The 25,041-nt window shown below is 48.7% G+C and overlaps 5 protein-coding genes, 5 non-coding genes and 3 pseudogenes across 12 annotated transcripts; 2 read left to right on the plus strand and 11 right to left on the minus strand.

Moving 5' to 3' along the window:
• Nucleotides 1-2,243: 2,243 nt before the first annotated feature.
• LOC120654411 (glycerol-3-phosphate 2-O-acyltransferase 6-like) lies at nt 2,244-4,916 on the minus strand. Of its 2 annotated transcripts, XR_005667061.1 has the most exons (3): nt 3,972-4,916; nt 2,645-3,619; nt 2,244-2,457 (listed from the first exon to the last, which is right to left on the minus strand). XR_005667061.1 is itself a non-coding variant. In XM_039931935.1 (2 exons), exons 1-2 carry the CDS (start codon nt 4,881-4,883, stop codon nt 2,711-2,713), a joined length of 1,821 nt encoding a protein of 606 aa, XP_039787869.1. In that variant the 5' UTR covers nt 4,884-4,916; the 3' UTR covers nt 2,291-2,710. The 2 variants fall into 2 exon arrangements, 1 of the variants encoding a protein (XP_039787869.1); XM_039931935.1 differs by having other exon boundaries at nt 2,291-3,619.
• An 867-nt stretch (nt 4,917-5,783) lies between these two features.
• On the plus strand, nt 5,784-5,855 carry TRNAM-CAU. Its single transcript has one exon. It is a non-coding gene; the product is annotated as a tRNA-Met (tRNA).
• A 357-nt stretch (nt 5,856-6,212) lies between these two features.
• Nucleotides 6,213-10,882, minus strand: LOC120654414 (F-box/kelch-repeat protein SKIP4-like). Of its 2 annotated transcripts, none has more exons than XM_039931940.1 (3): nt 10,656-10,882; nt 7,785-8,280; nt 6,213-7,463 (listed from the first exon to the last, which is right to left on the minus strand). In XM_039931940.1, the coding sequence occupies exons 2-3, from the start codon at nt 8,225-8,227 to the stop codon at nt 6,866-6,868; spliced, it is 1,041 nt and encodes a 346-aa protein (XP_039787874.1). In that variant the 5' UTR covers nt 8,228-8,280; nt 10,656-10,882; the 3' UTR covers nt 6,213-6,865. The 2 variants fall into 2 exon arrangements, with proteins under 2 accessions (XP_039787874.1, XP_039787873.1); XM_039931939.1 differs by lacking the exon at nt 10,656-10,882 and adding an exon at nt 9,124-9,243 and having other exon boundaries at nt 6,866-7,463; nt 7,785-8,939.
• Nucleotides 9,060-9,164, minus strand: LOC120657832. The gene has a single exon (XR_005668366.1). It is a non-coding gene; the product is annotated as a small nucleolar RNA Z118/Z121/Z120 (small nucleolar RNA).
• LOC120657830 lies at nt 9,370-9,471 on the minus strand. Its single transcript, XR_005668364.1, has one exon. It is a non-coding gene; the product is annotated as a small nucleolar RNA Z118/Z121/Z120 (small nucleolar RNA).
• LOC120657831 lies at nt 9,615-9,717 on the minus strand. Its single transcript, XR_005668365.1, has one exon. It is a non-coding gene; the product is annotated as a small nucleolar RNA Z118/Z121/Z120 (small nucleolar RNA).
• On the minus strand, nt 9,876-9,969 carry LOC120657835 (annotated as a pseudogene).
• On the minus strand, nt 10,187-10,296 carry LOC120657836. Its single transcript, XR_005668369.1, has one exon. It is a non-coding gene; the product is annotated as a small nucleolar RNA Z118/Z121/Z120 (small nucleolar RNA).
• LOC120657834 lies at nt 10,395-10,487 on the minus strand (annotated as a pseudogene).
• Nucleotides 10,883-11,106: 224 nt separating the features above from the next.
• LOC120654412 (RNA-binding NOB1-like protein) lies at nt 11,107-14,644 on the plus strand. The gene is made up of 5 exons (XM_039931936.1): nt 11,107-11,547; nt 12,279-13,212; nt 13,319-13,487; nt 13,915-14,031; nt 14,264-14,644. Exons 1-5 carry the CDS (start codon nt 11,154-11,156, stop codon nt 14,408-14,410), a joined length of 1,761 nt encoding a protein of 586 aa, XP_039787870.1. The 5' UTR covers nt 11,107-11,153; the 3' UTR covers nt 14,411-14,644.
• A 146-nt stretch (nt 14,645-14,790) lies between these two features.
• LOC120654416 (transcription factor LAF1-like) lies at nt 14,791-19,588 on the minus strand. Its single transcript, XM_039931941.1, has 4 exons — nt 19,386-19,588; nt 16,315-18,719; nt 15,939-16,068; nt 14,791-15,698 (listed from the first exon to the last, which is right to left on the minus strand). Exons 2-4 carry the CDS (start codon nt 16,448-16,450, stop codon nt 15,086-15,088), a joined length of 879 nt encoding a protein of 292 aa, XP_039787875.1. The 5' UTR covers nt 16,451-18,719; nt 19,386-19,588; the 3' UTR covers nt 14,791-15,085.
• A 524-nt stretch (nt 19,589-20,112) lies between these two features.
• On the minus strand, nt 20,113-22,389 carry LOC120654417 (60S ribosomal protein L7-3-like). Its single transcript, XM_039931942.1, has 6 exons — nt 22,262-22,389; nt 21,978-22,160; nt 21,609-21,706; nt 21,390-21,527; nt 20,637-20,739; nt 20,113-20,546 (listed from the first exon to the last, which is right to left on the minus strand). Exons 2-6 carry the CDS (start codon nt 22,158-22,160, stop codon nt 20,331-20,333), a joined length of 738 nt encoding a protein of 245 aa, XP_039787876.1. The 5' UTR covers nt 22,262-22,389; the 3' UTR covers nt 20,113-20,330.
• A 263-nt stretch (nt 22,390-22,652) lies between these two features.
• Nucleotides 22,653-24,715, minus strand: LOC120654415 (annotated as a pseudogene).
• Between the last annotated feature and the right edge of the window lie 326 nt (nt 24,716-25,041).

The following is a 25,041-nucleotide window of genomic DNA, read 5'->3' on the forward strand; positions in this document are numbered from 1 at the left end:
TTTGTAAATATATTAATTAGCTTAATTATATGCTCGCATTTCACTTTTAGTTAGTTTCAAATATTCTCTGAAAACGAACACGAACAACCAATGAACGTAGAGTACTGTAGAGCTTGAGTGCGTTTAGCAATTATAAAAGAATAAACAGTAATAAATATAACAAACAAAACTGAATTTGGGAAAAAAGGGAAAAGGTCATTGGTACCGGTTGGAAATACCAACCGGTACCAAAGGGGCTGCCACCTTACATCAGCGTCGCCTCTTTGGTACCGGCTGGTATTTCCAACCGGTACCAATGGAAGCCTAAGGCACTGGTTGAAAAACCCGGTGTCTTAAGTAGAGGCCAATGGTCGCGGTTGCGGGGCACCGGTTGGGAAACCGGTGCCTTTGGCCTTTCTCAGCCGGTGCCCAAGGCCCGTTTTTTAGTAGTGTTGCGTGCCTAAAAAGCCAAGGGGGTGCTGCCCCTTGTAACCCTAGACTTGATTTTGTCATTTGTGTGGAGGTTTCCCCATAGAAAGGAGATGGTAATCCCGTTCCCCTGATTATCTTGCTGCTGTTTTTCGGATCGAGAGAAGACATGATCTAGCCTCAAGCTGGAGCTCGTGCTGGGAGTTTTGTTATATTGTGATCCAAATTTATTGTACAAGAAAAAGGCCAACTTCCGACAGAGTGCAGCGGAGGAGGAAGTGACCCATCGCAGAAGCCCAAGCTAGGGACGCCTGGGGTGGTGCGGGGGGGGGGGGGGGGGCGGAGCCCCCCTGCGGTACGATACATATATTCTTGATTAGGGTTTGCTCCACAGTTTATTATTCCTCTTGTAAGCCGCCGTTAAGCGTTGTGCACAAACACCCGATATAGTGAAGTTCTTGCTGGCTGGAGCCCGTGGTTTTTACCCTTCACATTGAAGGGGTTTTCCACATTAAATCCTCGTGTCTTCTGTGGTTTGATTTTGTTTTCTTCGTTGTTTTCTCGCCGTCGCTTCTAACAAATTTTCCCCATTCTTCTGATCATGTTCCCTCAAGAATACGGGTGGAGGAGTTGCTGCGACCTAGGATTCAGTTTGCCACAATTGTAGGTTGATTCCCCTATATATCTCTTGGATATTTGATTGAATAAAGAGTTACCTTGCTGATTGTTTTGGGTGAGTGGAATTGATTGATTGGTTGGTTTAGTTCCTACTGGATTTGGTGTATCTATCATATTTGTTCAGATATAAAATCTTGTTGTTCTAAGTACCGTGAAAGATTAATTGGCATCGCATAGCCTTACCCCATCAGTGTCTCTTGTATATGTACTCCAAACTAATTAAGGGGTCTCGCTAATTTACGGTTGACCGTAGGGAGCCGCTCCCTACGGTCGATCTCCCGACCGTGTTTTTTTTTCATTTTTAGTAATTTTTTGTCGTTTTCCGATTTTGGAAATTTTTTATAAGAGAAATTTTGGAGAGAGAAATTTGTTTGACGAAAAATTTTGGAGACCAAAAAAAATTTCAAGCAAAAAAATGGAGAGCAGAAAAAATTCAAGAAATTTTTTTTGTATCATTAAAAAAATATTTCATCCGAAAAAATCAAAGGAATTCAAAAAAAGTTGTTGAAACATTTTTGCAAAAAAAAAAAACTGGATCTGGCGCGGCGGCGGCGCCTCCTCCCCACCCCGCCGCCTCCCCTCCACGCCGCTGGCCCGGCGCCGCGCCTCCCGTCCCAGCCGCCGCCACGCCACGCCACCCCTCCCTTCCTTGCCGCCGGACCGCCGCGCCTCCCCTCCCCGCCGCCGGCCATGGAGCAGAGAGAGGCCCGCTATGCCTCCCCCTCCCCGCCGCCGGCCATGGAGCAGAGGGGGCCCGCCGCGCCTCCCCTCCCCCGCCGCCGGCCATGGAGCAGAGAGAGGCCCGCTGCGCCTCCCCTCCCCCGCCGCCGGCCATGGAGCAGAGAAAAAAGGGGAAGGGGAGGAGGACGGCAGGGAGGAGTAGGCGTGGGGTGCTGCGATGTGGAGAGGAGAGAGGGAGGCCGCCGGCGGCCGGGCTGCTCCGCCGAGCCGAGGACCCCGAGGTCGGAGAGAGAGAGGAGGGGAATATGATGGAGAGCGAGAGAGACGAAGAGAGCGAGACGGGAAATATCTAGGAGGCGCCGGTGGGGGGAGAAACAAAGGGGAGTGAAGGGCGCGCAGACGGACCCGGGGTGACCGTAAAGTTTGGAAACTTACGGTCACCCGCAGATTCATCATCGCGCTAATTAAGCTTAGAGTTTCGAAAACAATCCACAGGTAACTGGACAAGGATTAGGACTTTTAGTACGCTTTAAAGTCCTTTATCTATCTCAGTTCTAGAAACTCAAAAACAAGTCCGATTATTTTACAACAGATCACTGCACCTCCACCGGGAAGGACTCCAGGTGCACGCGGCAGGCACAAGCAGTTTTTGTATCGTTGCTTGAATCGTTTCACGCTCGATCCGAATATCTACAATGGTCAAATTGTAAATGCGTGAAATTTGAAATTTGATAGCACGGTTCGGATTGGATGGGTGAGATGAAAGAATGCCATGTACTGCAGGGTCTTTCATCATTAGACAAAAAAAAAGATATGTACACCATCGTGATCATCATCTTTCTTTTTTCTTAAAAAAAACACGGTGTCGTGTACTCACACTGTTCCCAATCGATCGATCAATCAATCCATCATGCGGCCAAGAATAATGTTGTTCCTCCTTCGTTCATGCAACCTTCTTGGCAGCATCGTCGTCATCCCTGCCGCCGGCCTTGGCCTTCCTGACCGTGCCGTCGTTGCCGGCGAGCTTCATGTACTTGTCCTTCCTGGTGAGCGCCGTGCACTCGAAGCCGAGCTCCTTGGCGATGAGCCGCTGCACGTGGTTGGCCACGTCGACGGCGCTCCTCCCGCCGGCGCCGCACGTCTCCTCCGGCCGCAGCGGCGGCAGGAAGGTGACCTCGTACCCGGGGCGCGGGTTCATGTAGAAGAAGTAGGGGTCGAGCCACTTCCAGCCGCGCGCCGTGGACCCGTAGTAGGTCCCCTGGCGCGCCTCCAGCGCCACCGGCACCACCCGGTCCGTGAGCTCCGCGAACAGCGCCGAGAAGCGCAGCAGCGCCGGCTCCCGGCACGTCGTCCCCTCGGGGCACACCACCACGTCGCCCTCCGCCAGCAGCGCCGCCATGCGCGCCGCGTCGGCGCGCCGGTCGCGCGTCAGCGCCACCGCGCGGATCGGCGAGACCGCCGTCGACAGCCGGCTCACGCTGTAGGTCACGCACGTCACGGGCCGCCCCAGCGCCACGGAGATGATGATCGGGTCCAGCGCCGTGCGGTGGTTGCACACCAGGAGGGACCCCGGCGCGCCCGGCCGCGGCGCCGGCGGGGGAGCCCCGCGGACGGCGAGGCGGATGCCCGTCAAGCGGTACGTGTGGCGGACGAGGCGCGCCGGGATCATGAGGTTGAAGAAGACGCGGAACAGAGCCAGGAGGAACCCCAGCGGGAGGTACGCCAGCGCGAACAGCGCCTGCGCCGGCTCCGGCCGCCGGACCAGCCGCCCGTCGTGGAAGATGGCGTGCGACAGCAGCGAGTCGGCCGCCGCGCGCGGGGCGCGCCGGTCCGCCGGCACCATGTACGCTTCCTGCACAACGCACAGTCGCACAACATATTTATCAGTGCCAGACAAATTTTCTTTTTAAAAAAATCTCTTTTTTTCTGTATAAAAATTTTCTTTTCATATGTTTTGTTTTTTTTGAAAAGATTTATTATGTTTTGTAGCAGAAAGGTTTGCAGCCACACAAGCTGGGGCCAGAAGATGTGACTGTGAACAAGTTGATTGCGCTTCTTGCTTCTTGCTTGAGCCAACCAAAGAGTAGTAACAATTACTCTTTTAAGCAGTAGTCAACATAGTTAATTCGACAACAAAGTTGAATCCATTTTTTTTAAGCAAAAGCCAAAAGGATGGTTGGTAGTTGGCCGGATTAGTGTCCTACCTTGCAGATGGCCATGAAGTCGTGGTCGCTCTCGCGGTCGCCGAGTCCGACGTCGGGCATGTCGCCGCCGGCGAAGAGCCTCTCGACGACCTCCCTCTTCCTCTCCCCGACGAGGACGGCCTTGATCCGCCCGGTGAACCTGGCACCCCCGGCGCACGTCTCGAGCTCGGTCCCCGCGACCTCGGCGCCGAGGAACTCGCGCACGAACTCCCCCACCATGACGGCCGGCGACGCGGTGACCACGACCCGGCGGGCGGCGCACCCGCGGAAGACGGCCCAGGTGTCGGCGCGCACCCCCGCGGCGTAGTGCCTGGGCAGGACGCCGCGGGCGACGGCCTCGACGTCGCGGACGCGCAGCCCGGCGAAGGTGATGAGGACGAGCAGCGCGATGGCGGCGGCCTCGGAGAAGGCGGTGTAGAGGAGCAGCAGGAGCGGCGCGGCGAGCAGGAGCGCGAGGGCGCGGAGGTAGGAGCCGGCCTCGAGCGCCACGAGGAAGTAGTAGGGGAACGCGGACGAGGAGGCCAGCAGCGTGCCGTCGAGGTCCGCGGCGACGGTGCGGCGCGGGCGCGCGGAGGCGTCGTAGTAGTGCACCGGCGGGAACCTCCCGCAGCCCGGCGGCGGCGGCGGCGGCGGCGGGGGCACGGCCATAGCTGGCTCGAGATTTCTCGCGCGGCCTTGGATGGGATGGGAAAAAGGTTGGGACTTGGCGAGAGGCCGTCGGCGGCGGGATATATGATGGTCGTCGCGGCGCGGCGGTGGCTGCTGCGTTTGTTCAACTGCCAAGTAGGGCAGGCGGCGGAGGGGGGCTATATGGGGCGGCCGGGAGGTCCTGGTCGGAGCGGGAGCTGAGAAGGAATCGGACGGAGGAGCAGGGCTGCCGCCCGGGGATCCGATTCCTATTCCGAGTCGCATGCGGCGGGCGTTGGTACGGATTCGTTCGTACAAGTAGAAACGTTGCGCTCATTGCTCAAAAAACACAAGTCGTCGCGTTTGCGTTCGTTCAGAATAGGACTTGACAATCTCGTGCAGGCCCAATCCGTGTTCGCCTGTGATTTCAATGACGCTGACCCGTGTTCGGCTGGTGTAATAGTGTCCAGGCTACAGTATTTTTCTCTCACATCACTCTAGCACCAATTTTTAACTACTAGTCAAATAACAGTATTTTTTTCTCACACCACTCCAGCTTCCACCTTCAGCTACCGAACATAGGCGTACATCGAGAGTGATGGGCAATGAAGTCGATGACGTGAACTGGTGCCTGCCTTCTCGCCAGCTGCAGCTGTCTGCTTGGAGCTGGAGGAGGAGGACAGAGGACTCGACCCACCCAGCTGACTAGTGTGGACGCCTGCATTGAATGATTCTATCGGTGGTTGAGCAGGCGAGGCGGCCCGGCGAGAGTCCGGTCCGGCCGGCGGCGGCCGTTGCCCGTTGGTGGCTGCCACTGCCTACACACGACACACGGCCACTGATGGCCATCTCGGGGTAGACGGAAGAGACGGGAGGGGGGCGACCCGATCGACGCGATGTGGATGAGCAGCCATGAAAGAAACAAGCAAGCATCATCGTCATCACTCACTGTCGTCGGGTTTGTTAGCCTGCCTACCGCAAACCACCATCGGTGACCCACACGCCCATCTCGGCTTCTTTCTGCCAGCCCCGTTGCGGACCTGGCCAAAACAGACTGCCAATTTCGTTTTCAGAGACGTGTGCGAAACGAGAAATACAATACGTAGCTTGCCTGTTCCAGTAGACGCAGATGGTGCGTCGTTGGTCGTCCATGAACTTTGAAGAACCATAACAACTATCGAAAACATCAGAGTGGCGCAGCGGAAGCGTGGTGGGCCCATAACCCACAGGTCCCAGGATCGAAACCTGGCTCTGATATGTTTTTTTTTTCCTGTTTTTAGATTAGATAGATTTTTCATCTGATACTCTGTATCATTCGAATAGTCGGGTCGAAACTGGAAAAGAGTATTAAAAGTGAACAAAGCCAAATCGCAGCATCCATCTTCAGGCTAATTGCAAATGACGTGCAAAATCCTCAGTCAAGATTGACAAAAACAAAATACTACCGGAAATCCAATCACTTGATACGGTATGATGTCAAGTCTCCATTACAAATGTGCATCAAATAAGCCAGATCTTGAATGTTTTATTACCAATACATGCATGCAAAATTCATGTGCCAGAACAGACGTGCACATAACAACGTGAAACACACAATGTCGATCGCTGCTGGAGTAGAATGAATGTTTTTTATTTTATCATAACAAGCATCACACTCTTCGGCTATAAACAGGTATCAATCATGTGTCATCTATAAACAAGTATTACAGCATGCACAGCCACATATCTTATTCTTATCCTTCTTTTCTTACAGTCGGTCGAAACATAACAAACTACAAAAGAGCCCAAACAAATCCAACTAGTTACTGACCGCATGGTGTGAAGCCTTAGGCCCTGTTTGTTTTCAGAGACTTCTTTTTAGTCCCAGTCACATCGAAGAGAATCTTATCATTTAGGGATATTAAATAAAATTTATTTATAAAACTTTTTTGACAGATAAGTGCTAATTTGCGAGACGAATCTAATTTGCCTAATTAATCCATGATTTGCTACAATGATGCTACAGTAACCATCTGCTAATTACACATTAATATACCTTGCTAGATTCGCCTCGCAATTTAGCCCCAAGGTTCTGCAGTTAGTTTTGTAATCAGATTTTATTTAATATTAATAAATATCAAGATTCTCTTGAATGAGACATAGTCTAAAGTTTAGCCCCTGGAACCAAACAACCCCTTATTGAATTCACAGTATATGTGCATGAATAATCCCAATAACCCAAAAATATGGGCAACAAGGATGGCAATCAGTGTCAGTCATATCAACCTTCAGATGGTGATAACCCTGGATCCCTCGGGAGACAAATCTTGCTCCACCAATGGACCAGTGGAAGTGGTAACCAAGAACCCATCAACTCTGGCAGCCGTATCCATATCGACTGTTACTACACTCAACCCTCTTCCAATCACATAAATCTTCCTGCCGATGGCCACAAGCTGGCATGGGGGCCTTGTAACCTTGTCTGAGAGCCTGCCAAGCATGACCCACTCCTTGGTGTCCTTCTGCCACATCATCAGCGTCGTGCCAAGCTTCTGCTCTAGCATGTACAGTGTCCCATCCACGACAACTGTTGGGCTGGAGAAACAGCGCGCAATCTCGTTTTCCGTGCCCCTCCAGGTGCGGTCCAGCGGATCATATATGCCAGCAAAGTACATTCTGTTCCAGGCTGCCTGGTGAATGGTCACCAGCTCCTCATCCAATGCAACAAACTTCACTATGTCCGGGGTCAGCATTGGGTTCTTGTGTGCGCACCAGGAATCGCTAGCCGAGTCATAGATGTCCCAGGAATTTGGTGACTTGTCTGTCAAACCAAGTCCACCGGTTATGTATAGCTTCTCATTGAGAGACGCAGACACAAAATAGCACCTGAAAATGAAGCAACAATGCATCAGCAAGTGGTCCCCAATTTTGTTAGAGATGCTATATATATATATACCACTGATACAACATGAGATGCTATATATAGGTATTGCTTAAGGAAAAAAATGAGATGCTACATATGTTTAGTGCTTAACGAAAATAAATGACATCCTATATATACTGCTCAAGGTAAAACATGTGATGGTATATATATATGTACAGAGATGGTATATATAGGATACAGCTTAAGGTAAACGCTACATGTGATATACAGATAATGATTAAGGGAAAACATGAGATACCAATGAACATTGTCATTAGAAGTACCTAGGTGTAGGCATCGGAGCTGCTGCGCTCCAGTGATTCGAGGATGCATCATAACAGTAAACTTCATCCGTAGCATCATTTAGCCAACTACAACCACCCAGAAAAAATAGCATCTTGTCTAAGGCTTCAATGGTAACACCTTGCCTCCCTGAGCACGGGGGTTCAATGATATGCATGACTCTCAAGGACCGACTTGAAGGATCCGGAGCCAATACATAGCATTTGATGCCTGTTTCTCTACATATTACATAGATCCACGACTCGTCCAAGTTGTTCCTATTGCGGCAAATGTGCCATTCTTCACTGCATAGCAGTTCTCTCCATCTCTTTGACACACACCTGAGAACATTATGAAACCGCCGAGGAACCCTTGCTAAGCAAATGAGAGCAATCTCATCAGGAAGACCATGTATAAGAGGGGTATGACCAGGAGCGGATTCCATGACTCTAGTGGACAGCTTTCAAAGATGTACTATTCTGGTGCTGGATGGTCATCCTGACAGAGAATTAAGAGCGTTAAAAATATGCAGTGTTAGCAAAAGAGGCAAATCAATGTGATATTCCAACAAAATCACTTCAATAAGAAAAAAAATGTAATCACATCATTGCAACAAAATATAGCTGATAGAAAACCACTTCCTAATATAGCCAACAGCACAAGTTAGCAAATGTAATTAGAACATAGAGCAAGGCAAAATTTCTCATCAGTAAGAAAGTTTAGCTCTAAGCAGCTCATGGACAACGTGTACTGCATGAGAATGTAAGTGCGATAACCAACCACAAAGAATAATGCTTACAAAATTCATAAAGCAGAAAATATGATTAAACTGTGAGCAAGCACATCCAAATAATGACTCAACTCAGATAACTACACTTCTAGGGTGCTAGGTGCAAAGAAGTGTAAATGCTATGTGAGAATACTCAGAATCTAAATCTTCGAAGGATTAATATCTGGAAGCCATGCTAGCCAAACTCACACGTAAGTCCATTATTATATTTTTAGATAAATAGAACTGGAATTGAACATGCAGAAAAAAAACACAATTTTTTTTTTAAAAAAAAACTATGACTGCATGCTATTACTTTCTCAAATTATACTCAGAATTCCTTGTCAGTTTGGATGTAATCACAGGAGGAAGGCTTTTCCAGCACAACCTCACTCACACGTAAGTCCATTATTATATTTTTAGATGAATAGAACTGGAATTGAACATGCAGAAAAAAACACAATTTTTTTTTAAAAAAAACTATGACTGCATGCTATTACTTTCTCAAATTATACTCAGAATTCCTTGTCAGTTTGGATGTAATCACAGGAGGAAGGCTTTTCCAGCACAACCTCACTCAGATACCGTCCTTGAGGAATCATCACAGAATTTTTTTACAAAACCAGCAGGGTTCGAAATAGGACAGAGAAGATTACAAACTGTGATTGGAAATAGAAAATGACTAACCTAATGCTATAATAACAGAGGCGATGCACTCTGTATGCGGCTGGGAAAAGCAAAATGGGAAAATGTAAATACATCAATCAGGTCGAACAAAATGGGAAAAGCATCAATTGGGTTCTCTGGTGGTATGGCTGGATTTGCTCAGAAACCATATTCAGTTTTGGTATAATCAAAAGGGATGCACTTAAAAGTCACCCCTTCAGATACCGTCCTAATAGGAGTCATCACGGCAAATAAACAGATCAGCATGACACAAAAGAGGGTACAGAAGAAAAAAGAAAAGAGATGATATAATGACATCAGCATTAGGAAAGCAATTACATCAATCAGGTCGATTGGAAAGGATAAAGCACGGGTTGGGTTCTTTGGCATATGGATGGACTTGCTCAGAAACCATATTCAGTTTTGGTATAATCAGATGGGGTGCACTTAAAAGTGACCCCCTTCAGATACCGTCCTAATAGGAGTCATCACGGCAAATACACAGAACAAGCATTACCCAAAAGATGACAAGACAAAAATGTGCTAGGAAGTAGAAAAATGCATGCCAATGCTAATAATGTTGGCATTGCAAACAAACATATTTAATAAGTTGATAAAAAGGGTAAATCCATGGTTGGGTCCTTAGTTGTTATGCCCAAATTTGCTCAGAAACCATATTCAGTTTTGGTATAATCAGATGAGGTGCACTTCCCCTTCAGATACCATCATAAAAGGAGTCCTCACAGCAATTATCCATTGAAAAGTAACAATAAATCAAAATATTACAAAACAGCAACCAATTTTCTAAGAGGGAAGAATATTCGAAGTACAAACAATGATAAGATTGACAAAATGGTTTTGCTGTTAAGTCATTTAAGCCAAGAACCATAAAAATACAGGCAGCAAAAAGCATTCATGGAGCTACACAGAACGGCAGCTATGAACGCAAGTGTTCCGTTCACATATTTAAGTTTGCTCAGATACCAGTCTCAGTTCTGGATGTAATCATGCAAGGAATGGTCTCTCCAGAACCACCACCTCGCTCAGATAGTGTCCTTGTACAAGCCATCACCCAAGCGAGAGTGGAGTAAAACTGAATCTAATCACAGAAGGGGCATATTTTAAGAGCCACCTTACTCAGATACCATCCTTGACAAGGACAAACATAAATTCTTTAAACTTGCTCAGACATTGTCTCAGATCAGGTATAATCATGCAAGGATAGTTTCCTCGCTCAGATACCGTCCTTGGTAAGTCATCAAGGCAAGTCTAGCGCGAAATCGACAATGAAATTAATAAATAAGTAAATCTACAATCAAACTTTTGAGTACAGTACGGGCACAGTTCATACTCGAAATTAGTTCATCAACGTAGCCGGCAATCGCGACAATGAATGAAAGAGAAAACAATATCCACCGATAAGCATACGATACAGTACCATTAAAAAAACGAGAGTCACACGCTGCGGCGCGCCGAATCTGAAGAGAAAGCAAGGGCGGGCGGGTGGATGGGCCAGATTTGGGCGGGAAGCGGCAAGAGCGACAGTAACTTAGCCGACGGATCGGGGGATGAACAAACCCTGGATCTAGTGGGCGGCGGCGGCGGCGTGACTAGGGTTTCGGCCGTTGGCGGAGGCGAGAGCCGGGGTCAGATGCGGGCGGAGGCGAGAAGGGGAGGGGGCGCTCTGCTTTATGCTGGTGAGGTGAGGATGGTGGTGAGTTTTCACTAATCGCCTCTTTACCATTTCGATATTCTAATCAGGCCCCAGATGTTCTTAACTGTCCTGCCTTGCGGTGCAAATATTAGAATTAACTAGCAAAGGGAGTACTGAAACGCAAAAACGCTGGCATATTTAGCGAGCCCATCCCGCGTGAATACTAAACCGCAAAAGCGAAGGGGGGAAACAGAAAAAGTGAGCCCCCAAACCCTAGACCCCATGGAAGCGTGGCCGCCTCTCGCCCCCGCGGCCGCCGCCACCCCCGCGGCCCCTGCCTCCGACGATGCAGCCGTCCCACCACCTCCCCCTCCCGCCGCCGGGGCGTGGGGGGCCGCGGCCACCGCGCAGCGGAAGCCCGTTGTGCAGGAGTCGGCTGCGCAGGCGGTGAGCCGGCTCGTGGCGAGCTGCGCCAACTCCAGCGGCGTGGCCGTGGCCGTGGTGGACGCCAACGCCGTCATCGCCGGCGGCTCCGCGCTCTCCACCACCGCCGGGCGCCTGGTCACTGTGCCGGAGGTGCTCGAGGAGGTCCGTGACGCGGCCGCGCGGCGGCGCCTGGCGCTCCTCCCCGTCCCCGTCGAGACCGTTGAGCCTCCGCCGGAGTTCGTCAAGAAAGGTCACGACTTATGCGCTCATATGCCTCTTTGCTCTTTTTTTTTCTACATAAAAATGATAAGTCTGAGCTATATCTCCCCTGAACTTTGTGCTCGTGGTCGTTAATTCGGACTTCAGTTGCGGAAATAGCATGCTTGCTGAACCACTAGGTGCGTTTCAAGTTTTGTGTAGTGATGTAGGCCCCGTTTGGGAGGGCTTCTGGAGCGGCTTCACGAGCGGCTCCAGGTGAAGCCCTCCCAAACGTTTGTTTTGTAACCGGCTTCACGTGTGAAGCCGGTCCTGAAGCCATCGGCGGCTTGCACAGGCAAGGTGAAGCCATGAAATCGTGGCTTCACGCGGCTTACACATCAATCTAACAAGTGAAGCTGTTTTGCCAAACATTTTCTAAAACGGCTCCAACTCCACCAGAGAAGCCGCTCCATCTGAGGAGCCGGAGCCGGAGCTGTTTTTGGAAGAGCCGGAGCCCTGCCAAACAGGCCCGTAGTCTGTGTGCCTGGGGAACTGAAGCATCTCCAGATTAGTGAACTACTAGTATTCCTCTTAGATCATTTTAGTATGTCATCCTGGCTTACTGGTATTATTGCTTGCGTTCTTACTGCAATGTGTTTAGCCTTGCCAAATTAGAAACCACATTGGTATAATTAGTCTTCTACTGCAAATTGTCCTGATCTGAGCACTGTGTACTGATATAGCATATGGGAGGCTGACTTGTGGATCCTTATTTGCCTGCAGTCACCAAATTTGCCAGGGAGACAGGTGACATCCAAACACTTTCAGATGTTGATATCAAGATTATTGCTTTGGCTTACATGTTAGAAGCCGAGATCCATGGGACTAGCCATTTGCGGGAGCACCCTCCTCCTCTGCGTGAGGTGAATGTCAGAAAACTGTCCGAAGCTCCGCTTCCTGGTTGGGGCTCTAATGTCCCTAATCTGAAAGAATGGGAAGATTTGGATCAGATGTCTGAAGCAGGTGGAGATATCAATTCTCGGATACTTCCACTGAAGGATCTTGAGAATCAAGATATCCCCATGAGTGAGACCAACAGTGTTTGTGAGGCACAAGAGGACGCAGGACTCCAGCCTAACAAAGATGCACGCATTGCATGGGAAGATGATGAGAATAACGAAGGTTGGACACCTGCTGTTAGCCGCAGCACACACAAAAGATATCTGCGGAGGAAGGCAAGGCGTGACGCCCTTAAGGAATCTGGACAAAGTCTTGAGACAAGTTCTGTTGCTCCATCAATTGATGCTGACAAAGTCCTCTCTGAAAATTGTGGGTTTGAGCATGATTTGACTCCAACAGATGGCCCTTCTTCTGCCCCTGAGAAAATCAATTCAAGTACTGACAGATTGGAATGTCAAGTAGAGAATGAACATGAAATTGCTGGAGAACATTTACATTCTGATCAACTAGCCAAAAATGATGATACTGATGCATGCACTAAGGAATTGGATAACCTCGACATAAAAAGCGAGAGTGATGGAGGTGATGATGCACATTCTGTGGATGATGAGAGCAGTGAGCAGAGTTGGGCCCTGAGGTCCTTATCTGAGTCTACTGTAGCATGTGTTACTAGTGACTATGCCATGCAAAATGTCATCCTGCAGATTGGCCTCCGTCTCTTGGCACCAGGTGGCATGCAAATACGCCAAATGCATAGGTGTGTGACTTTAGCATGTTCAGGCCTGTTTGGCTAGCTATTCAAGTCCATGTCCATGTTTTTTTTTCAGATTCCTTACATATGTAGTTGGTTTTTTATTTGACAGATGGGTTTTGAGGTGTCATGCTTGCTATAAGGTGACCCAAGAGGTTGGGAAAATATTTTGTCCAAAGTGTGGCAATGGGGGGACTTTACGGAAGGTTTCAGTAACTGTTGGTGAAAATGGGATTACTATGGCCTCACGACGCCCACGTGTTACACTTCGCGGCACAAAGGTGAGTGTAGTTATGCAATTATGCTGCTTTTCTTAATGTGGCCTAGATACATGTTCTTAAATCCTGTAGTGTAGGGTGGTGGATTACTTGATTGTTTTCTGTATTGCTCATGACATTTTATATATGTTTTTGTGAGATTTCTTTTCATGCTTATAATTGTCAATGGTGTTCAGCAGTGCAGTAGTAAAGAATAGTTTGCCTTCAATTAGGTTCAAAGAATAGTTGGAAATCTACTGTGATATTGGCAGACACGTGTTGCAGTATGATGACTTCCTAGACTGTACATTTCTTGCAGAATGGTGTCCATGAGGACCTTCATGTTCATTTTGAATTAGTTTGAAATCTTTTGCATTTATCTTTCCATGTGCTGACCTGACCATTTTACAGAATCCATTCCTGTAGTAACAGTTTGCCTCTTCACTAGCAGTTTTCCCTCCCAATGCCCCAAGGTGGAAGAGATGCCATAACTAAGAACCCCATTCTACGAGAAGACCAACTTCCTCAGAAGGTTCTTCATCCTAAATCGAAGAAGTCCAGCAAGCAGGTTAGTGCCGTAGCATTTCTAACGTAAACAAAAAACATATTTTCAATCACTGGACATACTCTGGAGTGCTTAATTTTATGAAGACAGAAGTTTCATATGCTATCATGCGGCCTTTATAGTACTTGAATATTATATATCGTAGTTGTGATGTTGTGGGTGCATATGACTTCTCCCTCTTGTCTTTGTTACAAGTACTTCAGATGCACCACTCTAACTATCAATATTCATATAGGAGGATGATTTCTTGGGCATCGACGACATATTTTCACACAGTGGTGACAATAAGGCACCGCTGAAACCTCCAGTGAGGAAGGCACTTGCAATGTTCAGCGGGAAAAGAAATCCAAACGACAACCATTTCTCACGCAAGAAGCACTAAGTTGAAGCTTGCTTATGCCTCGTTTGTTCCTTTTCAGTTTTCGCACCTAATACCGTAGTCCCAGACTCCCAGTATGCGAGTTGAAGCAGAGTATTTCATCCGGACTTCCTTTTTGAGGTTGCGGAGAAAGCATGTAATCTTATGTAGTTTTGGCAACATCTATGTAAGGTTGTTATGCTACTACTACACATTTCAGCTGGAATGAGTTTTAATTTAAATTGGTTCACATGAGCAGGGAGGTGTCTCTGAGAAGCAATGATTTACAGTGATTTCCGTTGAGCTTGCATCTCTCTCATCTGTGTAATGTCTGTCCATTAGATGAGGGCAGTACTTAACAGTTTGATTTCCAGGTCCATTTCAACTCAAAACAAGTACCTGCAGAAAATTTGAGAAGTAATTGAACAATGGCCTCTTTACACTGGAGGAGAGCCCTGTCAGAAGCATACTATACGTCGACTAACTCACATTTACACTTACACAAACAGATTGATGCGCATTTTTATTGTAGAAAGAAACCAAAGAATTATGTCCAGCCTAGGGTGTGTTCTCTACATCACATTAATTAATTCCGACAAAAGAAGAAGAATCAAATCGAACAAGTATACCGCGGCATTTCTTGCTTACACTCATGCACAACACAAACACTGTTCACATGACACCTCCCAAACCATCAGTTCAGAAGAGCAGATCATCGTTCGTCGAGCTGAATCCCCCATAGATATCCCCCATGTTGAGCAGATCAAAGTACCCGCTGCCTGCAATGCCCGTGGCGGCGGCACCATGACTGCCGACGCCGGCCTGGTGGTCCGGGTGCGGCGGCAGCGCGCCGTAGCTGCCGCTCATCTGATCCCCGAAGGCGCCGCCGTGCGACGGCGTCACGTTGCCGGAGCTCACCGTGGAGGCGGGCCAGTGCGCGGACACCGAGTAGCTCTCCGGCGCCGGCACCCAGTCGGAGAAGTCGAAGTTCTTGGGCTGCTGCTGCGCCTGGTGATCGAACGGCTTCTGGGCCAGGGGCGCAGGCCCTGACAGGCCGTTGCTGCTGATGTTGGCATCTTGGTCGTGCGACGTCGTGGTGCTGCCGCTGCTGTTCTTGACCTGGTGGTGGTGGTGCATGGACATGGACATGGACATGGCCGGCTCGGTGGTGCTCATGGAGGTGAGCTCGGCTGGGCTCTTGGGGTTGGAGCCGCCCTGGGCCTGCATCACCCTCTTCTTCAGGTACGAGTTCCAGTAGTTCTTCACCTCGTTGTCGGTCCTCCCGGGCAGATGCATCGCAATCTGCGACCACCTGATATCCCAAATCATCAGAAACATGGGCATGGTACGAAATGTGAATTGTTGGTGTTTTTCTTTAACAGTAAAGCTTCTTTTTTGTTGCAGTTAATTAGCAAATTTTCTCTAGGCTTGTCAAGGTCATATCTGGCTCTAAAGTACTAATTAGTTTGCTAGTATTGTATCTTTAGCATTCTGCTGCTGCATACTTGTTTCATTGTTTGGAAAAACATAGTTCGGGAGAGAAGAAAATTACTTGTTTCCCAGCTTGGCTTGAAGGTTGATGACGACGTCTTCCTCCTCCTGAGAGAACATTCCACGTTTCAATCCGGGCCTCAAGTAGTTGATCCAACGCAGGCGGCAGCTCTTGCCGTTTCTCTGGAGACCTGAGGAACCAAATCCAAATTGCATCCCAAAAGGATAGAGGAAAAGTCAGAAACAACGGTAGAGTTTGCAGCTGAAAATATGAATTGCTCTTGTCCTCGCTAGTCAAGCATGTGGCGTTTCAAATGGATCACAAAGCTGAATTTGAACAAAATTTCTAAAGCAAAATTTGCTCTTGCTGATTGCAGACGAGACTAGAATTCAGCAATGTGCATGGAAGGATAGGAGAAATCAGAGCATCTTCTCACCAGCCTTTGCAGGAACAGCACTCCAGCAGCCAAGGCCATGCTTGAGGATGTAGTCCCTGAGCCTCTGGTCTTCCTCAGGTGACCACAGCCCCTTCCGGTAGTTCATCTTGGGCTTCTCGCAGGACCGGCACCCCATCGCCGCTGCCGTCGTCTTCTTCCTTCTCCAGGCTTGTTCTTGCGCCTCTTATGTCTCTGAAGATGAGCTGTTGCAGTAGTAGCAGTCCCTCGGCACCATGTGCCCCTTGTGATTTAAAGGGCTGTTTCATTTTGCTTCTCGGTTTAGTTTAATTGAGGGGAATTGAGTAGGTGGCTGCCTGCACATGCTTGAGATTATGAGGGGGGAGCTTGGTCAGAGGATGTCACCTCTATCTCTCCATTACACAAGGAAGATTCTCAGAGTACCTCACTAAACTTTGGCTTAGTTCTAATGATGATGTGAAATATGAATGCTTGCTGGCACTAGGATCACATACTGTTTTGTTTCAGGAATCAAAGCTGTCGCAATCGCAGTCGTAACTTGTGGCGGTATTGGTTACGCTGTTTCAAAGTTGTCTGAGTTTTACTGAATGGCACAGCAGTTCAGAGACGGTATTTTTCAGAGACCGTAAGTCTGAAGGTTAAGTTTCAGATGAAGTGGTCAGGAACTAGTATAATGTACGATCCAATTTCTTTAGTGAAAAGCGCCGTTATCCAATAATCAGCGCAATGAAGGTCAGACTGTCTCCACCAATGATGAGCGGAGAGCATTGACATGAGCTTTGCAAATGAACGGACACTTGGATTGGCAATGACACGGCCTGAATGATCAATCCATCCCTCTTCCGATGGCAATCATTGGGAAGCATCTGCTTAGAGAAGGGCAAGGATGAACCGAAGAGCCATGGGCACAAGAAACGACAGCTTTGTTGGGATCCAGAAGGATTTGCGTTGCAGGGATCGAGATGGTGAAATGCACTTTGGGTATATGCATAAACAATGACCTCAGGAAGCACACACCAACAATGATGGGGAGCTTGGATGCCAATCACGGTGCTGTTTTCACCCAATGTCAGAGCAATTGAGTTGGCAGAATGGTTTATTCAGAGCTCCTAATCAGGTCGGTTTACGCGTTTTTGTGTGGTCATAACTTCATATAGTGTGCAAACCGGTGTCCTTTTCCTCGTGGTGATATATTTGCCTCTGTTTCAAGAACTTGGCTTGATTTCTGGTAAGTGATGACGTGATGCTCAATTGCAAGATAACTAATGGTTTCAGTCTGACAACTTAAGCATAATGAACTCTTGATGTTCTTGTCCTTTCCTGGCAGCAGTTGTTTTCAAATCTAAGTGCAGGCGCTACTTTTTCTCTTTCCTTGTTCTTAAGCTCTTCACTTGGGAAAAAGAGAAGACCTTCTGTATAACGACAGATGCTGAGATGAACCGATGTCAACACTGCTACATGATGGATGAAGTTCAAACACAATTGCCCGTAAAATCTTTAGATTTGGAAGTTCTGTATGTTGTTACACTACTGACATTCATGATCCATAATTAAGAGGGGGGAATTACAGAACTCGGCTAGATTTTGATGTCAATATTTACACTAATGACTGGTAATCAATCAGATCACTCCAGCAGTTTCTTCCTTTCCAACTGACCATTCAGAACCATATTATAAATAAGGCCACATTGCCACCCGCAATCAAGTGTCGCATCTATACTGGTACAGTAATAACATTCAACAAGTGTATATACCTGGCAACCACACCTTCTCTGAAAGACCGAAACATGCCCTCAAGCTCGCGAGGCACACGAACCGAAAACAAAGAGTCATGATCCAGTGAGTAGCTATAGTTAACCCCATATAAGAGAGAGAGACATATTAGCTGAAATTTTTTATCCAGTGCGTAGAAAGAAATTAGAGGTAGCTAATAATATGGCATGAGGGAGGGGTCCTATCATGCTTGATATCTCTGTCCTATTTTAAATTTTAATACGCAACCATGTCCTAGAAGAGAGGACAATTCCATGTGATCTCAACTCAAGGGGCATCCTAATCCCTTCTTGTTCTCTGTCTCAGCATCAAACACGGCGATTTGGTTACGAGAAAAATCAAAAGAATTCTTTCTCAACATTAGCCGACAGCTATAAACTAGTAGAAGCTAGGCAAAACTATAATTGTTGGCAAATTGACTTGGGCACAGCTGCATGTGGACAAACACCTAATCTTCGTACAATTTCGCATCTTGCACTATAAAATTGTGAGCAACTGGTTAAACTATCTGCATTGCTCTGAATGGAGGGATGATATAAGGAATCTTTTGTCTGAATGGGAGCCCTCTGAAGTCTGAACTCCACACCCCAGTTAACAACTTCCTGAGCAGCAAGACTTTCTGTTCTTCTTGTCACATCCATCCATCCATCCATCTAGAACGCAAAGTAAATATGAGAAACGATTTGATTTGAAACTCGCCGACGAATAAAAGAACACGGAAACAATGGTGATGTGCAAAATATGCCGGGGACTAAACAATGCCACTAGGAACATGCACTGGGGCTCATCTGTACTTGCAATGATGGGATGCAAGTCAATGCTTGCTTGCTTGAGAATTATAATCCACAGAGGGACAGGCGAGATGGGGGGATTGTATACGCAGGTCCAGCTCATACGAGGACATACGCGCCGAATAATCAAGGCTGCCGTCACTGCAAATTGTCAGTATATCTTTGCAGAATTAGGTAGGGAGTGCTGAGAAAACTATGTCATCTTGCTAAGCATGTACGCTAGAATAATTAGGCCCTCTTGTGGCTCTTGAGTGGAGGGCTAATTGAACATCTGTGCCCAAATACTAATCATGGTGGCTTTGTGCTTGAATGATGAAGAACAAGTGACATTGCAATGACAGTTAGGGGTTGTGATGTTGTGTTCTTCAAAAAGAATATCTGGAAGAAGGAAAAAGAAAACGTGTTTATGCAATGAACAGTAGAGCTGAAAAATAGGTAATTTGCCAGTGTTCCTGTGGTTTTTGTTCATCTAATGCTGGAGCATAGTAACTAGGAAACAGCATGCTGAGATTGGCTTGGTTACTATACCTTTGCAAGAACGCCATTTCTGGCATGTTTGTACCATGTATGTGGAGCTGTCCTGCATCGCCTACCAAGCAAGCAAAGAAAAGCTTATCCAAGTGTGTGCAGGTGCATTATCCTAGCAGGCCTGCCAGTGCCGAGGGCGGCGCCCAAAGCCCAAAGTGGAGGAGATGAGGCCATCCGTGTACGAGCAGACTCATTTCTCGCAAGTTCTCAAGCCAGTGCGGATCACATAAATCTACTTGTTTTATACATCTGAGAATAAAAGGGGATATGTCACAGCTATTATTCAGTAGCCACACGAGTGCTCCGATTGTGCGTCAGCCATGACGAAACGAGTTAACATCTTTTGGAATCAGCATCCAAAGAAGCCTCATGAGTTCACAATACCAATCGGCCATGGCAGAAACGAGACATAACGTAGAAATAGACTGCAACCACGTGGACACCTTTCATCCGTGACATCATTTGCAAGCGGTGATGTAGATTGATGTAGGACAGTGCAAGCTCTGAGGCAATTATACGTTGACCTTGCAGGCTAAACGCTGATGTACACTGCTACCACCTAAGATGGCGATTTTTGAAGGGCCTGGACACGCATCGTTCTCTGCAATTGGGTTACAGGAGAGGCTCAGCAAGCACTCCAAAATAAAGAATCCATCTAGACAGTATGATGGGATGCTGATCATGAACTGATAGCTTACTTGGGTATGATGATGGTGGGTGGAAGTGATTTGAACATCACAACACGCACATAAATGGCAACATGAGTTGACAAGCACAAATATCTCCACATGCATAAACAGTACAGATTTCCTATTGGAAGTCTCGCTGTGAAAGAGCCCAGTTCTATGAACTGCAAAGTTGCATATATGTCATTATCCAACATTGACTCCCTAGAGGAAAACAACTTCTCAGACCTAGAAAATCAATCTCACAGGATAGAAGAGCTTAGTTCATCCTCTTGATGAGCTCGTTGATGTAGTTCTCACGGTTACCGGCATCACCACCCTCGACGTAGTGGTTCCTCTTCTTCTTCAGGCCACCAAGTGGTGCCTTCAGCTTGAATGGCCACAGGAAGTTGTTGGCCTCCTTGAAATGTGGGCCAACGGTCATGATCTCATGGACAAGATCCTCGATGCATATGATGTTGTGACTCCCGAGGCCCTGGCAGCCAGTTAGTAGAGGGAAATGATTTAGATTCAAATTGAAACACATATATCTGAAGAATGATCACAGAGGCTTTGGATGGCTCACCGCCTCAATGACATTGTTGTTGCTCAGAGGAATCCTCTGCTTGTTCAGCTTTCCATAACCCCTCTTGTAAATCAATTCCCTTACACTCTTCAGGTTCGGATACCTGAAGATAAAATACTAGATGTTTCAGGCTATACAGAAGCATAAAAAATCATTTATACCTAAAATACTGAGGAACTGAAACATCAACACACAGTGACAACAGGTATCTAGTACTATTCCTGACTCTCGTGACTCAGCTTTATGATCCAGCCATTAAAGCAACTAATACGAACTAGGTTTTGGCAGTTGGCACCAAAAGGGCTGAGTCATGTCGCATTGCACGTAATCAGTCGAAATCTGGAAGAGCGTACACATCATGTCAGTATGCCAATAAAAGACAGCAAGGTTCCGACTGAACCACTAACTGGATAAACAAGGACAAGAATAATGACAAAAGTTTAGACCTTTCTCCAGAACCAGAAGATCCATAAAAACCTCAAATCTTTCTACTGAATTCATGTCACAACACCACGGTGCAGGTACATACCACAACTGATTACAGAAACCAGGCATTTTAAACATCATAATAGTAAAGTGTGCCAGCCACACTAACAGAAACCTAAAGAATTACTACTGGTGTGCGACGTGAAGGATTGCAACAATTTTCCTTTTTTTTACATCATCTTTGAAATGCACCACATTCTTAGATTTGAAGCAGCTAAATTTGGAAAATAGAACACGCTCATGGAAGCTAAACAGATTTGAACTTACCCATATGCAACATATGGCTCCACTCTGCGCAGCATGTTAATGGTGGCCTTGTTAACCTTGAGGAAAACGCCATTAAAGATCTGCCTCAAACGCAGGAGCTGCAAGATCTTGCGGGTCTTGGGGTGCATGGCATTGATACTACACATCAAATTCGCCAAAAAAAAAATAGCACTTCAGCACAGCAAGCGGATCAGCAAATGAGATGAGATGGCTTCATACCCACGGATGCGGATCACAAACAGAAGCTTTGCCTCAGGGCTCACATAGAACCCACCCTTCAGCCGGGCCTCACGCTTGAGCTGCACAAGGTCCTTCTCCTGCACATAACGCAAAAAATCATCAGGACATTCCAAACTCAATAAACAAAGTCTAATTAACAATTGGTCTAAAAATCAGCAACCTTATCCCCGTCAAGAATCGGCATTATACTATTATAAATCATAGCACTTGACAAGGTATTCAGTGTTCACTCAATCTTCCGAAACCAAATTGCGCACCGTCCGATCAAATCCGTCGCAAGCATCCAGGCCGCGTAGCGCAGCACGAAGGGAGGGACTCAGACCGGGACGGGGCAGGCGGATCGCTCACCTGCGCGTCGTACTCCTGCGCGTACTGCTTGGCGCGCGCGAAGATGATCTTGCGGCTCTCCAGCGCCTTCTTCCTGTCCGCGAGCGCCTTCTCCTTCTTTTCCGCCGCCCACTGCTCCTCGCGCTTGCTCTTCCGCAGCACCGACTCCGGCACCACCGCCGCCTTCGCCTCCGCCGACGACATCTGCGCGGAGAACAACAGCGCGACGCCTCAGTCCCGTGCGGAGGGAGACGGAGCTAACGCGCGCGCTAGGGTTCCGGAGGACGCAGGCGCAGTAGGCTCACCTCGATGGCCTGCGTGCGGTGGAAGGACGAGGAAGAGAGGAGAGGCCGCCGCCGAGTTGGTAGAGAGGGAAGGAAGGAAGTCGCCTTAGGGTTTCCAGTTTGGGCCTTTGTGGCCAGCAGAAATTGGGCCTTCTATTTTTTTTTGAGAGGAAATTGGGCCTTCTATTAGAACAGGCCTAAAGAACCAAAGCCTAAGGGCCCAATTGGAGGCCACATCTCGCCTGTTCTTAGTTGGGCCTAGTCCAACTGGCTGATGTTGCTGTAGAACCGAAGTACAATGCACGTTAACAACAGAGCGAAATGCCTCATAAATGATGAGCTCGTGCAATGGAATGCAAATGCAAGCAAACAGAAGCGTACATGCAGAGTGGATTCATCACGGAATTTGATAAATAAATAATAGTGTCATCATGGCATTTCTTATTATTCATTAAAAAATAGATCAGTACATTGTCAGGGATGATGCGTGCATAATCGCCCAGAAAAGAAAAACAAAAAAAAAAGAGAAAAAGAATCATCTTCAGCATCATCCATCTCTCTTCTGTCCTCCACTCATTTAATTTCAGTCTAACATGTACTTACCCTCGCTGCTTAATTCTTCTTTTCTTTGTCCGAAAGAAAAGGGTAGAAAATAAAAATAAATAATAAAAAGGAGGAATAAAAACACGAGCAACGAAGTCACATGAGAAGAGAAGCGTCGTCGCCGTCCCCGGCCGCCTTCCGCCGATGGCAGGTGAACATCTGGAGCACGCCATCCGACCCGCCGGCGACCAGCGCGCCGCCGCCGCCGTCGTCGCTGCCCTGTCGCCACGCCACCGCGCTGACGAACCCACCACCAGCAGCAGCAGTGGCTGGGCCGTGGGCCCCCCCGACGAAGGGGTGTACCCAGATGGGCTTGGCCCACCGGAGGTCGTAGACGAAGACGTGGTTGGACTCGGAGCCGCTGGCCACGAGGGGCCCGCGCCGCGCCACACCCCCATCCCCACGAAGCTCCGCGCGCTCGCGTGGCCGCTGTACGACCGCACCTCCCGCGCCGCCGCCGCCGCGCCGCCCCACTCCCACAGCCGGTGGGTCCCGTCCGCCGCCGACGTCACCACCCGCCGCGCCGCCCCGCCGCCCGCCCACCTCACGTACGTCACCGCGCGGCCGTGCCCGTCCATCCACGCCACGGCGCCGCGGCCCAGCGCGCGGACGTCGAACACCACCGCGCGGCGGTCCGCGGACCCGACGGCCAGCTGCGGCGCGCCCGAGGGGTCGAACTCCACGCACAGCACGGCGCCGCCAGCGCGCGCGGTGGCCCAGCCCGCCGACGGGGCGCGCGGGTCCCACACGTGCGCCGTGCGGTCGTCCGACCCGGACGCCGCCATGGCCGCGCCGGGGGCGTAGTCCAGCGACCACACGCGCCGCCCCGCGTGCTCGTCGCGCTCCCACGCCGCCACGCCGCGCTCCACGTCGTACTCCGTCACCACGCCGTCGTAGTCGCCGCACCCCACCACCGCCGACGGCGCGCCGGCCGGGCGCCACCGCACGCTGCTCAGCTTCGCCGGCACGCAGATGCACGCCGCGGGGCCGGAGCCGGAGCCGGCGCTGCTGTCGTTGCCGCTATCCACCAGCAGGGAGGCCACGTCGTATAACCGGATCCTCCGGGCGATGCCGCCGGTGGCGAGGAGGCGGCCGGTGGGGTCGAAGTCGACGCTGCCGATGGCGTCGGACGCCCCGGGCAGGGCGGTGGACGGCACGGTGGCCGCCAGCCGGAACTCCCATTCGCACCGCGGAGGCGACAGCTCGGCGTTGTAGTCCTTGTCGTCGGCGAACGCTGCAGCAGGGGGGAGAGTAATGCCGGCGGCGGATTGCTCTTGCTGCTGCAAGGTCGTCTCTTGGTGCTGAGCGGCGCTGCTGGAAGAGGCCGGGGAAGAGGGGTTGCTCATGGACTAGAGCTCCTCATAGCCGGGCATTGCAGCTGGATTGTACTAGTGTATATCTAGCTACCAGCTCATCTGCTTCCTCTTCATCATGGTGTGTGTACTATGTGCTAGCTGTTCTACAATCTTAGCTGAATAAAATGATGCATGGCCGGGAAAGTTTGTTTTTTTCTTGGTTTTGGTTTGGTGCCTCTTGTTAGTTTTGGGGGCTGGACCGGGGCTAATCTTGCTTTAATTACTTGATTGAGTCGTACTAGCCCTGCTCCCTACGCAAACGTCCCAGCCTAGAGAGAGAGAGAGAAGATGTGCGGTGCTGTGGGCAGCCACAGTAGCTAGCCGGCCAATGGGAGGACAAGGAGAGGTTTTGAGAGGTTGGATGATGGTTTTCTGTGGTTGGAGCTGTGGTCATGCATGTCGTGGCTACAATTGCAAATAGTAGGAGCAAACAAAGTGGCAAGTGGAGCAGAAAAGGCACAGCTAGCCTTGCCGTAAGTGGCTGTTTAGTTAGTTAGGTCAGCCAGCGAGCTCAAGAATTAAGAACTTGGTGTATTGTGTGTTCCGATTAGTTTGGATCATTAATATTTATATTAGTTGGGGTGCTTGTGTACCGATGGTCTTATGTAAAGACTACATCATAATTTTTATTTATATTTGTCTCATTGGATGGTTCTCTTAAAAGTTCGATGTATCAGTGGTCGGTAAGGTATAAGCAAAAGGCAAATATTTAAAAATAAAGAACAAAAATGGAAATGCGTGATTTATTCCCATCGATTACGAGAACTAATTTTGTTTTTTCTTCCAAAAAAGAGATATTTCTGTGCACAAGTGATTTGAAGGGATTAGTAATAATCTCTTTAT

Source organism: Panicum virgatum, chromosome 1N, assembly GCF_016808335.1.
Source record: "Panicum virgatum strain AP13 chromosome 1N, P.virgatum_v5, whole genome shotgun sequence".
Classification (NCBI taxonomy): Eukaryota; Viridiplantae; Streptophyta; class Magnoliopsida; order Poales; family Poaceae; genus Panicum; species Panicum virgatum.